We start from the raw sequence: 16,248 nt of genomic DNA, 5'->3' as shown, positions 1-16,248 counted from the left end.
TTATCAAGGCTGAGTGTGATGGTTTCTCATTACTGACTTCACCTTTTCTTATAGTCTTTCTTGCTTCATCTGCACTGGGACTGGCAGTGACACATGACAGTCTTGGGGGTTATTAAAATACAGTAAAACATCTTTTCAGAATCAGGGTGAAAGTGCCTACTTGGTACAGTAGCAGACCAACAAAAAAATCAGAATGACAGTCACACTGCAAATCATTGCTAAATACCCTGGAGCAAAAACAGTTTATTTATCATACAGTGAAACTGGTATTTTCTGTCAAAGTTATTTTCCCATATCCTTGCGGATGATTTCTGTTGCAACCACCTCATATTCTACTGAGTGAATCCACTTATATTGCCATGCCACCAAACTACTTTTAAAAGATACAGAATTAAATAAAATTAATTAATACAGCTTGCAACATGCATATACAAATACTCCTTAATAATATTAGGAATAGTGATGTTATGTGGACCCATATTTTAATAACTGTTTAAATTGGTGAGGTTTGAGAGGATTTAGGGAAAAAACAAACAAACCCCCCCAAAAAACCCACCAACTAAAACACAAACCATTTAGATTCCAAAGTGTATTAACATGACAGAAAATAGAAGATCCATACATGGTCTTGGTGTGTGTACAAACAAATATGTGCATACACCAGGGAATTCCAAAGAGGTTCAGGATCACAGAAGGAGAAAAAAAATACACTGAATTAGAAGATAGAGATTCATAATAATATGGTTCCTGAAGGTGGAAAAGACAGCACTGCAAATAGATACACAACTACATCTTGGAAATAAAACAAAACAAAACAAAAGGAACTGAGTCCATCGTCAGTAAGTTTGCAGATGACACAAAGTTAGGAGCAGGTGTTGATCTGTTGGAGGGTAGAAGGGCCCTGCAGAGGGACCTGGACAGGCTCAATGGGTGGGCAGATGCCAATGGGATGAGATTTAACGAGGCTAAGTGCAGGGTTCTACACATTGGCCACAACAACCCCAAGCAGCACTACAGGCTGGGGACAGAGTGGCTGGAGAGCAGCCAGGCAGAAAGGGACCTGGGGGTGCTGGTTGATAGTAGGCTGAACATGAGCCAGCAGTGCCCATGTGGCCAGGAAGGCCAATGGCATCTTGGCCTGTATCAGGAATAGTGTAGCCAGCAGGACAAGGGAGGTTATTCCCTTGTACTCAGCTCTGGTCAGGCCACACCTTGAGTACTGTGTCCAGTTCTGGGCTCCTCAGTTCAAGAGAGAGGTTGAGGTATTGGAACGTGTCCAGAGAAGGGCAATGAGGCTGGTGAGGGGCCTGGAACACAAACCCTATGAGGAGAGGCTGAGGGAGCTGAGGTTGTTTAGCCTGGTGAAGAGAAGGCTCAGAGGTGACCTCATTGCTGTCTACAACTACATGTAGATAGGTGGGGGTTGGCATCTTCTCCCAGGCAACCAGCAGCAGAACAAGAGGATGCAGTCTCAAATTGTGCCAGGGCAGGTATAGGCTGTATATGAGGAGGAAATTCTTCACAGAGAGGGTGATTGCCCATTGGAATGGGCTGCCCAGGGAGGTGCTGGAGATGTTCAAGAGGAGACTGGATGAGGCACTTAGTGCCATGGTCTAGTTGACTGCTTAGGGCTGGGTGATAGGTTGGACTAGATGATCTTGGAGGTCTCTTCCAACCTGGTTGATTCTATGATTCTATGAAAACACAACACAACCAGCTGTAGAATTCTGCTGAATGAGCTTAAGTTCTGGAAGGAAAACTGTGCAGATTTCTTTATGAGGCTGCTCTTCCACAGTTGTTTCACTGTTCGGTCAGGTGAATAAAAATGAAAGAGTTGAAATGCCACCTGAATGCCATGCCAGAGAAGTGATAGCCTATGTTTAGCTGAAAGTGAAGCCAAATTGGGTGGACTGAGATAAAAAAAAACGAAGTTCAAGCCCTGAGTTCAAAGACAACAATATGTTTTACAGAGTGACAAACACAATTTAGGAGAAGAAAGAATAAAGAAAGTATTTGGAAAGTAGGTTATCTTCTTTTAAAGATAAAGTCTGTGAGAATACACTCTGCTTTTGGCATCTAAAAACAAACAAAAAAACCCCAAACCTTGTAATATTCTTCATTATGCCTGTATTTCACATGCATTTTCAAATACGCTTTACTAAGCAGACTAATAATGTCTCCAGATTTATGTTACTATTAGTGCAGAAACAGAAAAAGAGGGAACACAGAAATAAAGAGTCTGATAGTTAAATCTCCCTGTTTGTGCTGACTCTTTCTGCTCTTAAGAAGCAGAAAACAGAGTTACAAAGGAACAATTCATACTACATTAGACTGTTTTATTAATACTTAAAATTTATAGAAAGCTCTACATACTACATAGTTTTCTAAAATAAATGGAAGAAGCTTCTAAAACACAAACTGTAGCTGAATTTGAGGAGTTAATATAAATGTCTTCAATAATCATTTATTATTGGTGGTTGTATCACTAATATCCACCAACAAATGCACACTGTCAGAAACTGCAATCAGATCTACAATCTCAGAGATTAAAAAGTTCTTTTATGTGCATTTTGTTCTTCTGTGCAGAAACACTCCTTTACAGTAGGTCACTGATGCTGTGAGAATAAACAAAGATTCACAGTTTTTTCCATTACTATTAAGGCTTAGATTTCCATTGTCATCTTCCCACTATAAGTCTTTGGTTGACACCAAAGACTGTCAAAAATCTGTCACAATGCAACAGATTAATGATGCACATGCACAATATTAAAAAAAAAATTCTTAATTGCATATATCTTTGCTTTAAATACAAGTATCAGCCACATGTAGTTCTGAAGTTTCTAAGAGCTCGATTTTTAAGAGAATTAAGAAAACTCTAAAACCATGGGGCATAAAACAAAAGAGAAAAAGTAAACAAAGCAGTGTGAAACTCCAGTCTACCATGACTTGTCTGCATTTCAAAAATTGAGGTCACATCTGACAAAAACAGAAATAAAGCAAATCCATTGTTTAGACACCTAGCCATTTACTAGTCTAGAAAATAACATCTCTCTCTTTAATAATCATTTTACATTGTATCGAAGATCGTATTCTTCTGGAACTCATAAAAAGTGAGAAAAAATTATTAATTTCCTACAGTCCTTTCTTATATTCTCCATTCTCCTTAAATTATTGCACTGAAAATTCGTCTCAGACAGGCTTGTTATTATGGTGGTCCTTTGTAATAAAAAAAGGGCAGGAGATGCCACACTATCTTGAAAGCTGTCAGGAAAAAGTATCAAGAAATCCTCATGGAAGACAATCTGGTAGTTTAAAGCAGTGACTTCACAAGAATCCATTACATTGAGATGGCCCTTTGTAGGTCTAGGTAACACAGGACAAATACTATACAAAGAACAAAATAACTGCTAAGGTACATACTGTTAAAATGCATGGAAAGTCCAAGGATCTGTCAGATAAAGTGGAACTCTGAGAAGCAAAAATATTTAACTATTTCATGGTAGGTATCTCAGATTGGGAGTGAGAAATTATCTCTTTTTAAATTATTCATATTTACAGAAGTTTGCTCTAGAAGCTATCATAAAAGAACAAAAAACCCCACAGTTTTCCACCAACATAGTCAAACAAGAATGAAGCATATATCCCATCAATCAAATACTTGTCATTGCCAATGATGTTTCTTCCAAACATTATTACAGATGTAAAAGTAAAGAATAAATTAAGGATGGTTAATATTTTTCAAAATAAGATTTTCATCAGTTTGTCTTGATTCTATCTAAAAATACAAAACCTTAAAAGATAGATATTTTTATTATTTCATTTTTACTGAAAATTGTTTTCCCGGGGGAAAAAGAAAAGAACAAATGAACACAAAACCACAAACAAACAAAACCCAAATCAAACAAAACAACAAAAAACCCCAACAAAACAAAAAACCAAATCAAACCAACCAACCAACCAACAAAAAAACCCATCAAACCAAACCCAAATGCTTCTTCTGTTTTTCCACAACCCCCCACCCCCAACTTACTGCTGGTATTCTGAGACCCAAAAGTATAGAAACAGAATTCCCTTTTCCAGTCACTAAGAAGCCTATTTAAATATTTGCTTTTTAAGCATTATGAAGTAATTCAGGATATGATACCAAAAATCATAACTGAAGGCTGGGACCAAATAGTTACAAGAAAATAGAGTGATATATATTTGCAAGGAACAGTGGGCAACATCGTGTGCCAAACACAAATTCACAATTACGCCATGTGCAGCTATAGAGTATCAGAGAATCACAGAATGGTAGTGGTAGGAAAGGATCTGAAGATCACCTAGTCCAACCTCCCTGCTGAAGCAGGTTCACTTAGATCAGGTTGCACATCCATCACAGTCAAAATGCACTTGAACAGTAACCACAAAATTTTGCTTGTGAATATATGTCAGGTGATTATTCCTGTATCACACATTGTTTGCATACTGTTTCTAGTGCTAAGCTTAACCTGTGTAATATCTTGAAAATGCTGCTTCATAGCCCATCTTTCCCTTGAGTTCTGTGCCTTGTCACCCAGCTGTCCTGAGCTGGTGTGGCAATCTCTTCCCTTTATTCTAAGTGCTCCTTCCTCCTGGTCCTCCTTATCTCTTCACCTTCTCTTTAGTCTGTATAATTCCTTCAACACTCCCTTCCAGATTTTAATTTTACTGTTATAGTACTTGGTAGTAACACAGCAGATAATGGCCATTTACAAATTTAGTATCTATTTTCCCAATAAACTATTTGCATAAAGCTTAACATCCCTTGTGCAACATCATAGAATCATAGAATTGTTAGGGTTGGAAGGGGCCTCAAGGATCATCTAGTTCCAACCCCCCTGCCATGGGTCCATATCCAAATAGAGGCCAGTGACAAATGGAGTCCTTCAAGGATCAGTACTGGGACCAGTCCTGTTCAACATCTCTATTGGCAACATGGACAGTGGCATTGAGTACATCCTCAGTAGGTTTGCTGATGACACCAAGCTGTGTGGTGCAGCAGACACGCTGGAAGGAAGGGATGACATCCAGAGGGACCTTGACAGGCTGGGGAGGTGGGCCCATGCCAACCTCATGAGGTTCAACAAGACCAAATGCAAGGTCCTGCATCTGGGTCAGGGCAATCCCAAGCACCAACATAGGCTGGGCAGCAACTGGCTTGAGAGCAGTCCTGAGGAAAAGGACTTGGGAGTGCTGGTGGACGAGAAGCTCAACATGAGCCACCAGTGTACACTTGCAGCCCAGAAAGCAAATCACATCCTGGGCTGCATCAAGAGAAGCATGGCCAGCAGGTCCAAGGAGGTGATTCTCCTCCTCTACTCCACTCTGGTGAGACCCCACCTGGAGTACTGTGTCCAGTTCTGGATCCCCTATTACAAGAAGGATCTGGACGTGCTGGAGCGTGTCCAGAGAAGGGTCACAAGGGTGACTGGAGAGCTGGAGCACCTCTCCTGTGGGGACAGACTGAGAGAGTTAGGACTATTCAGTCTGGAGAAGATCAAACATGTGATTTCCAGAGGAATAAAACTTAAAAATTGCCCTAAACCAGGTTATAATATTGCTGTAATATCTTAGAGGCTGTCCTTCTCCTAGTTTAAAAAAAAAAAAAATCAGTATAAAACTAAAATGTGAGGAACTGACTCTTAATAAGACATAACATGTTGTGGAACACAAAGAAGAAAAAGCCACTGATTTATAGCTTGGTAATTAATATTCTCATTCAACATGCAAGCGAAGACAAGTAACGAGGCTGTCAAGAATTACAGGAGAGCTAATCAAATATGACCAATAGGGAAGACGGAAGAGAGCCAATCAACAGATAATTAAGAACTTTAAATAGCACCCATTCTTTCTAATGTAAACACTAAAAAAATTGTGCTTTGTCATTGTAGGAAGGCCTTTAACATAGTCAAATAGTGTCTTCAGTGGGAAGCTTAAAGAGAAATGGATTTCAGGTCTAAGTAAAAGCTGTATTCTTCAATATCTTATTAAGTTTCCAGTTACTACTTAAGCTGTGCATTTATTTTTCAACAATAAAAATGAAAAGCAATAATTTATAATATAATATTATATCTTAGTCAAAACACTAGATAAAAAATTGATTTCCAAAAATATTTGAGATAGAGCCAAAATAATATAGTTTATTTAAGTCACAGAAGCATATTAAATTCCATATAGTATGTGCATATATAACACCCAAACGATTAAATTAATTGCATTTGCTAGCTCTGGAGTTTCTTCTTCAGCTGAATAATTTCTAAACATAGAGTTTCAGGAAAGGAAGGCTATTTTAGCTACTTTAATAATACTAATAAAACCCCCATATTTTAAGATTTTAATTTTTTTCTTGCATTTTAGAAAAAAGAACAGTACATTGCAGAAAAGCCTATTTTCTAAATTTGCCAAATTTAGTGAGAGAACATCAAACTGGACTCCATATGATGTAAGGCAAATAAACTCTGTATGATTGCCTGATGCGTACACTGAGACTCATGAAATTCCTCACAAGTTGTCAATTATTTAAGCTGAGCCTCAAAATATAGGGAGACAGAAAATATGAAATGTAGTTAGATAATTCATCTTATTCAAAATTATTATGGAGCACTGCAATATAGCTTCCTATCTACAGGATGCTATCTATCAATATAGATGCATTTATAACAGGTTACTAATTTGCTGTTCAAACAACCCTTAATTATGTAAGTTTAATTGGCCAATAATTTACTGCACTTTTGAGAGGTGAACACAAGGATTCCACATTTACCATGTAATAAACAGAGAACACAGTTTTCCTAGAATGAACTTTCAGATATACCTTTAAGAAGAGCAGGGTGGTTTTCTTCTTTTTATTTGTTTTATAATCTGGCATTAAGAAGCTAGTAAAAAAAATACTATACTATATCATCTTGTAGTATGCAAAATATTTTGCATCATTTCCAATCATACCAAAAGTCTTCTTTACATTTAAAGCAGCCATTATTAAGAAAACCTCACATACTTTGATTAAATGAAATACTTACACTTCTGTATTTGACAATATATTCCAAAATCGGGGCACCTCCGTCATCTTGTTTAGTTATGCTGAGTTTAAAACTTTTTCCACTTCCTGGTTGTCCATGAATTGAAGGGGGGCTTGGCTCCCCTAAAAAAAGGGGAAAAAACAATAGATAATAGCTCAGCAATAGGTTAAGTTTTAAATTACATCTGGGAACTTGCTCAGAATACTGTTAATTAAAAATCTTTAAAATTAACAACATTCCTCCAAGCACAGCAGAACACCCTTATTAACTGTTTTAAATATTTTGCTTAAAGTATGTTCTAGCATAAATGAATTATAATGCTCACATGCAATGTCTATTATAAAGTTTTAAATCACATCTAAAATGAACACGCATTGTCATACTGAAGCGTCTCATCTTCAAATTATCTGTGAATTTGCATTCACCCAGAAACAGTTCCTTTGGAAATATTGCAATATTTGAATTTATCTCTTATCAAAGCAAAGATAAACCTCAACACAGAATTTTCCTAGCTTTCTGTAAAATTTCTGCTAAAAATGTAATTTTTAGCATTTTCTAATGACTTTCCTATTAGGCATAATAGTCCATATGAATAACAATAAACTATTTGTTCCATCAAAATATTTAGAACATGCATATGCATTAATCAAAAGAAATTTGAAAGTTGCCAAGTTACTGGGTTTGGATGGAAGAAATGTATCAGTGCAAACATAATAAAATAACACAAATATTTTTTATTTGCAGTTCCATGACTTCTCTTTTTTTATGCCACTGGGGCCAGTATTCTTAACTGTATTGAGAAATATCCTATTCAGGAAACAGTTTTATCAGAACAGATTTATGAGAGACTAGTCTAGTAGTAGTTGCTGCTGTATTTTGGTATATCCGTTTAAGTACTATACAGTGCCATATGGCAGTTCCATTGTTTTTCTTCCCTCTTTGTTTTAAATTTATTTATTGCCATTTTTATCTTAAAATAATTTGAGAAAATTAATTATTTCAATGTTATTTTCTTGCCTATAAAGATAACTAAAAATACAGAATTGGCTTTGTAGCATTTATCATTTGAACGTTATCATAATTAAAACAATTTCTTCTCATCAACTTTCTATATCTTAAGATTGCTGTTAAGAACTTGATAACTGCAAAATTTGTGGCAGCATATTCTGCAGAAGACATTTCTCTAGAAAGGGCCAATTCATTTCTCACAGATATCTCTAATACCCTGAGTGTAAATGAGAAAAGGGGTTAATCTTATTTCATTCAGGGTTTGTGCTCTTGAATATAAAACAAGGATTTCTCTAAGTCTGAAAAATATAGATAATGGAATAAATCATCCATTTAAAGTTTACACATACTACTTGGTGGTGGAGAAGGGGGAGTAAGAGGAACAAAACACGAGAAACAATGTAAAGACTAATGTTCTACACTGGGAAGTAGCATATAATAAAAAAAACCCCACCTTATTACCCACAGTAAATCATTTCAAATTTTTAGCTCATAGGGAAATCACATATCCTAATAATCATTTACATTTTCATTTAAGAGTATAAATATTACTCACGGACAGGTAAGGTCTGAAAGATCTCAGTTTTGCTATACTCTCCTTGACCTTTTCCATTTACAGCAGCTACTTTGATTTCATATGTGGTATTTGGTTCCAAATTGCTGAGAACAACCATTGCTAAAAAAATGAAAGAAAAAAATATAGGAAACAAAATCGATGAAACAAAAATTTTGTTAAAAATATCAGGCAATTTCATTATTTGTTTGCTTCACTTACAACTTGCAAGTCACAGTTTTCTAATACTCTAGCAGTTGCAAACTTAAGTTTTCTTGTAGAGTGCTAGTAACCCCCTTCTTCTTTGTTGTATAAAATCACTGTGGGGACTGAGCAAGTTATGCTTCTGAGGGAATTTCATGCCAGTATTATAGAATTCATAGGCAGCAATTAAGGACTCTAATGGGGCTTGGTACTTTATATTCAGATTGTGAGCACAGGAGACATGAACCATACAAAATTTTTGCTGAATGGGCATGTTCAAGCCCCCTTCATACTGTTCATAACCTGCCATTCTTCCCTCATGGAAAGTAGTATCAGCCATCCTTGAACTACATTCCTAGGTGCAGCTACATGCACATTAGTGGTGAATTACTGGTCCTACGTTTTGCAAATTTATTGATGTACTCAAGACCTAAAGTGACAGATGGATGCAATCAAAGGAAGAGTTCTGAGTTATCCACAAAGGATCTGAAAGTGAATTAAGTAGGTTTGTACATATTTAAGAGGACATATCAAATTGCAATAATCAAAAAAAGTGGTTTGAGAAGCAAAAGGGCTTGAACTCAGAACACTTCTAGAAATCATCACTGAATTTCCCTGGCAGCAATCTTTCACACAGCCTCTCTCTATGATTCTACCTAGAATTGCCCTCAAAATAAAAACAATAGAGGGAAATTCTTGCCAGAAAAAAAATTAAGATTGTTGCTCTAATGTACAGCAACAAATCTAGAAACAAAATCCAGGCAAAGAATGTTGGATTTCTGGATCCCTTGTGGGAGTGCAGTATTGCATGTTACTGTATGGAATTGTACATAATAGTAGTATATAGTACCAATATCAGTACTGACTGTGCATTTGGAAACTGATCCAGACAAAGTTCTTGGACCATTACCCCACCTTTACAAGAAAGACTCCTTTTATTGTCTCTACAGCAATTGTCACCTTGCTGTTTGCCAGCTGCGTGACGAGCTCTCCAGGTATCAGATTCATCATAGGGAAGGGGCATAAATTGAATGGATGTTACCTAAAGTACTGATGTACTTCTTGTACCCAGAAAAGCAGGGGCTTATATTTGAAGCAGTAGTGTTCTTCTCATAGGCTGCGTGTTATGGTAAAAGCATTTATTGCCTAAGCAAAAGTACTAAGCACAAGCAAAAGCAAAGCAAGAGCTTAAGCATAAGCCTACTACTCTGTTACATAGTCAACCCATATACTTTTCTAATACAGAGCCGCCACATCCCAATTGACTATCCTTTCACTGACATGGGTCCAAGCAAAGCATACAATAGGTTAATACTGACAAACAAGCTTCTCAGCATATCCGGTCAACTTCTGCCTAGTCTTTCTCTTCAGCTACAAGGTGTTTATATTCTTTCCAACTCAAAGACAAAACATAGCCTTCTCAACAGTTGTTCAAAGCAATCTTCACCTTGCTGTTTGCCAGCTGTGTGATGAGCTCTCCGGGTATCAGATTCATAGTAGGGAATGGGCATAAATTGAATGGGTGTTACCTAAAGTACTGATGTACTTCTTGTACCCAGAAAAGCAGAGGCTTATTATTATTATAAAGGAAGGTATAGAAATATTATGCCTTGTAAAAAAGGCAGTAGTCTCTGTCTCTAAGGAATCCAGGTTTTTTCATTATATAGGAGTGTTTTAACAGTTGCCTTAGGCCTGTTTTTCAGTATTTAATAAAAGTATAATTATTTCTGTCAATACTCTTATTGAGTCCAGACTTATTAAAATTTCTATTTTTTTAGTTTCTGCAGCAGACAGAGATCACATTACATGTGGACCTAAGGGGATTTAATGAATTTTGGAAAAAACAGTAATTTCTACATTTGTCATTGAAACACGGTAACTGGTTTCTTGTATGCAAAATAGAGTTGTGTATCTTCAGGACATTTTCAAGATTTAAAAATATCAAACTATAAAGTACAACCATGTTATGAAAAAAATAAAGTACCATCACAAGAACAGGAATAGAATTTGGAGAAGGGAAGGATTATTTATAATATTCAGTCATGGTGAGATGAACTTCAAAACATAAACCAAGCAGTAGCAGTGTCTGACTTGCCTTTCAGCCATGATTACCTTCCAAGGCTGAATAATTTCATTGAAAATAAACCTTAGGACATAAAAGAATGAGAGTTAATGTAAATGTTTTTAAAATTTAAATAATATAAAAGCATGACTATGAGTCTATGTTAAATAAAACGTGAATGCGTCTACGTAAAACCTAAGGATCTGATTGTATAAACACTTAAGTGACTCCTGGGGCCTATCTACATAAATAGCACTACTTACATATGTAGTATTTAAAGAATCAGTATTTACTTTAGAATTCCCTCCATAGTACTATATGTCTAGACACAATGACTTACAAACACACTTACAGAATCCACCCAACTAAATCTGATAGGATATTATGCCTTCAAAAACTGGAGCCACTTGGTATCTGTGATGGTATGATGTGGATGTGTTTTGTACATAGGTAGAAAATTGTAACAATATCCTCCTTGAAAACAAAGAAAATCAGAGTACTGTAAATATTTCAGCTGTAAAGGAATACTGAGAATAATTAGCTAAGATTAAGGATCTGTCCCACAGACTTTGAACATATGAATGAGAAAAATTTGGTCTAATGTATACTATATGAATCACAGATCCATACACAATTATTGAGGCTGGAATAGATCTCTGAGATCCTCAAGTCCAGCCTACGACCCAACAGCACCACATCGACTAGAGACTAGACCACATCACTAAGTGCCACATCCGATCTTTCCTTAAACACCTCCAGGGACAGCAACTCCAACACCTCCCCAGGCAGTTCATTCCAGTGTCTAATTACCCTTTCCATGAAGAAGTGCTTCTTAACACCCAACCTAAATATCCTAGGGTACAGCTTCAGGCCATGCCCTCTCATCTTGTCACAAGTTGCCTGGGAGAAGAGCCTGATGCCCACCTTCCTACAACTTCCCTTCAGGTAGTTGTAGAGTATGATAAGGTGTCCCTTGAGTCTCCTCCAGGCTAAACAACCCCAGCTCCCTCAGCTTCTCCTCATAAGACTTTCCCTCCAGTCCCTTCACTAGTCTCGTCGCTCTCCTCTGGACCTGCTCCAGTACCTCACTGTCTTTCTTGAAATGAGTGACCCAGAACTGCACACAGTACTCGAGGTGAGGCCTCACCAGTGCCAAATACAGGGGCACAGTTACAACCCTGGCCAGAATTACATGCTGGCCAAGATGCTGTTGGCCTTCCATGCCACATGACTACAGCTGGTTGTCAACCAGCACTTGCAGGTCCCTCTTTGCCAGGCTGCTCTCCAGCCACTCATCCCCCAGTCTGCATGGGGTTATTGTGGCCAAAGTGTAGGACCCTGCACTTGGCCTCGTTAAACCTCATATACCTCGTATGGGTCATAGGTATATTCCCTGGAATACATTAAGCCTCAAATATACTGAAAGTGCAATTCCTTTAGTTCTTTCAGAATATGATTTTTTCCAGTCTTTTTCTAGCTGTCCTATCTATCTGCCTCTGTTTTTACAGTGTCTTTCTAATCACAGTATCTGCATACTTTATTTGAAGAATTCTGTTTTGTAGACTCATTAATCTTGATGTGATTATTCACAGACTGACTGGTTACATTGAGAACTATATGCAACAGACTACTCCAAAGACAAAACCCCAGAAGACTCTTCTAACTCTTTTATGAACTCTGCATGTATTGTTCAGCTCAATTAACATGTTGCACAATAGATTAGACCTCAGTGTTTTCCATTTATACAAAGACAGACAGGGAAGACACCAGTGATGTGGCATCTTTAGAGGAGCTCTTGAAACAAGAATTTTCTGGTTAATTTGGTTTTGGTATAGTAAAATGCATAGAGAGTTAAAAACTAAATTATAAATTTTTTTTATGAAAGCGTATGCAAGAAATTATTTTTTTTAATTGTAGTCCATAATTAAAGCAAATCTAAAACATTAAAGGAAATGTTTTAGTATGGAAATAAAGTATGGAAAAAAAACCAAAAAACTTATTAGATAGACAAAAATGCACAACACCGTACTATTTCTAATACAGATTATAAACACTTCAGCTACAAAAATTTAAATTATTATTGCAGAATTTTAACTGTTATCAGGATGAGCCACAGGAAAACAACATCTGACACAAGATTTGTTGTACAAATAAATTGTACTATAAACTTGAGTCAGTAAAAAAAAAAAAATCCCCAGGTGTTTTAATGATCCAGGGGTAGGTTATTTGTATTACCTTATTACAACAGAATGACAGAAGAAACGTCTGTCATATTAAATTGTCTTTTAGCAAAGTAAAACTAGCTCAGGTATCTTCTAAAACTATGATATGCTACATAAACCACCAAGGAAGGAAGGAACATTAGGGGAACTAATAGTACAGTTACACTACTTTCATTCTGTAGTAGATTTTAAATGATGTTAATTACCAGAAATATCACATCAATGCATTGTTCTCATTGGAAAGCTATCCATTACATAGAACAATGTTCTTCCAGTTCCAAACTCAATCCCTTGAGAATGTCAGATCTAACTAAATTAGCACACAGATGTATTTTGAGATGAAGTACATAAAATACATCATTGCTGAAATACCATCTTCCCTCATATACAAGCAGCATCTGCAGGGCAACCAGGTGATCAGGGCCAGCCAACATGGGCTCATGAAGGGCAGGTCTTGCTCGACTAGCCTGACTTTCTACAGAAAGGTGACCCATTTAGTGGATGAGGGAAAGGCGGTGGATGTTGTTAAACTGGATTTCAGTAAAGTCTTTGACACTGTCTCCCACAGCATCACCCTGGAGAAACTGGTTACTCATGGCTTGGATGGGTGGACACTTAGCTGGGTAAAAATAGTCTAGATAGCCAGGACCAAAAACCAGTGGTGAATGGAATGGCTGTTCCTGGGGTGTTTCAAAGATATATAGATGTAATGCTAGGGGTGTGCTTTAGCATCCAGCTTGGTAGAGTTAGATAATGTTTGGGTGTGATGATCTTAAAGGTCTTTTCCAACTGAAATGTTTCTATGATTCTGTAATCACCTATTGCCCTTAGAAGACCCTGTTTTATTTTCTGGGTCATCTCCCAGTAGACATTGTTTTTAGCCTTGATGCATGTTCAAAATAGAAAAAAAAAAAAAGGGTGGAGAAACATGAACTTGCAAAAATGATCTTAATAAGTGCTTTTATTGCCCTTCTGCAATAAGATTAATGCAGTTAATCCTTTGCTGAAGTTGTAGTACGGTGTATTTACTCAGCACAGTAGTATTTACTTCTAAGACAATTTTATGTGTTTGTATTGCCAGTGGAAGTTCAGGTATATTCAGTGGCCTAGAATATTTTTTTTTAATAGGAGAATTTTAAAGCTAATGTCTACAGAAAATAAATTTGATTTATGGAAAGTCTTAGCTGCATCAGATTTTGTATTTAATAGTGTCATTTGTATTATTAAAATAGCAGCAATTATAGTCACATAAATAATTAACAATGAACCTTCATGCTGCTATACTTAGAAAATTATTCATATGCTAGAAAGCATTTTTAACAATACCTTTTTTTTGCATGGGGAATATCTGATAGGAGTCCAAATCCCTATTGATTTTAATGATTTGTTTTATCGTTTCATAAAAAGTTTTAAGTGTAGGCCTTGTCAAGTGGCTGGCTGTTTCCTCATGAAGTAAACTTTAAAATATTTGCATTAAGAACTGCACGATAGTTTTATACGAGAGAAGAAACTGATGTTCCAAGAAACAAGGTAGTATTCTCCTTTAATTTACAGTCATAGAAAGATTGATTGGAAGAAACAACTGGAGTTTATATCGTCCAGTGTCCTGCTTGATGCAGTACTGGATCTAGGTCAGTCATGGATGAAAAGAAAGACATATTCTGAAAACTAATATTTCTTGAAAGCTGATTCTAAAATAATTACTTATTCAATAAATAAAATGAAGATACCTAGTATTTAAAGATTAGGTTATTCAAAGAGCATTTGTATTTGAAATGCCTTTACATTTTGTTGGCTTGGATCACAGAATCATAGAATCGTTAGGGTTGCAAGGGACCTCAAAGATCATCTAGTTCCAACTCCCCTGCCAGGGGCAGGGACACCTCACACTAGATCAGGTTGCTCAGAGCTACATCCAGCCTGATCTGCAAAACCTCCAGAGGTGGGGCTTGCACCACCTTCCTGGGCAACCTGTTCCAGTGTTTAACCACCCTCATGGTGAAGAATTTCTTCCTAACATCCAATCTGAATCTCCCCATTTCTGTTTTTCTTTCCATTTCCTTTTGTCCTATCTACCCGATATCCTAAAAAGTCCCTCCCCAGCTTTCTTGTAGGCCCCCTTAAGATACTGGAAGGCCACAATAAGGTCTCTTTGGAGCCTTCTCTACTCCAGACTGAATCTCAGTAGGTTTTTCTATTTTAGCGTATTGAATTATGTAAAGAACTGGTTTATTATTGAAGTCATTTACACCTTCAGTGAACTACAAAAAAAAAGCTGCCGAGAGAACTTCAGTTAATAAAAAAAATGAACAACAGATACCTGAAGGAACTGCTTCAAATTTGCAAGAAATATTTTTACAGTAATCCAAAAAGATTTTGTCATATAGTGGAAGAAATGAAGAAGTACAAAGACTTTTAGACAGATAAGGGATAAAAATAGTATTATCATGGGTTTGCTCAGTTTTAAGTAAGAATGTTTGTTTGATGGATAAATTCCACTTCAATGGTGATAAGAACTAAAATCTCCCAAACTTAGCTCATAGTAGCACAAGGTTAATAGGATAAGAGGGTAATCAGTACAAGTGGTTGAATTGTTTACAAAATACTCATAACTTATTGTTACATTTATTTAACATAAAAATGTGAAGAGGGTATGATAATATGGGTTCTTATTAATGGAAGCACAAATATCTTTTGTAAGCCTAGAGCCTAAAAATACTACATGCAATTAACAGCTTTGTTCTTAATGCTAAGTTTTGTAAGTGAATTATTTGGTATACAGTTCATGCAAGTACCTTTCTGTTTCATATTGGGTTATGGTAACAGTTTACTGATACAATGATCCATCTCAGTAAAATTACTTTCACAGAATCACAGAATCAATAAGGTTGGAAAAGACCTCAAGGATAATCAAAGTCCAACCTGTCACCCAAGACCTCACGGCCACTAAACCATGTCACCAAGTGCCATGTCCAATCCCCTCTTGAAAACCTCCAGGGATGGTGACTTGGTTCCAGGAATGTTTCTCCTAGGATTTTGCTGGGTTTTTTTCTAGATTGTGCACTATATTGTAATTTAGATTAAATACAGGTTGAATTTGGGTTGCTTTTTAAACAAGTTAGAAAATTAACTTCTAGAAAGAAAACTTATTAATGGTTA

General features: G+C 36.6%; 1 protein-coding gene across 1 annotated transcript in view; it reads right to left on the bottom strand.

The window, feature by feature from the left end:
- Positions 1–16,248, bottom strand: part of NCAM2 (neural cell adhesion molecule 2) — a 277,781-nt gene that overhangs the window by 40,922 nt on the left and 220,611 nt on the right. Inside the window, exons 14-15 of the mRNA XM_054393199.1 lie at positions 8,605–8,724; positions 7,041–7,162 (exon numbers count right to left, since the gene is read on the bottom strand). Of these exons, the coding sequence (XP_054249174.1) occupies positions 7,041–7,162; positions 8,605–8,724 (242 nt within the window). The remainder of the gene's footprint in view (positions 1–7,040; positions 7,163–8,604; positions 8,725–16,248) is intronic.

This window comes from Indicator indicator, chromosome 1 (assembly GCF_027791375.1).
Source record: "Indicator indicator isolate 239-I01 chromosome 1, UM_Iind_1.1, whole genome shotgun sequence".
NCBI classification, from domain to species: Eukaryota; Metazoa; Chordata; class Aves; order Piciformes; family Indicatoridae; genus Indicator; species Indicator indicator.
Note: the sequence above shows the minus strand (reverse complement) of the source record. Positions and strands in the feature narration are given on the sequence as shown.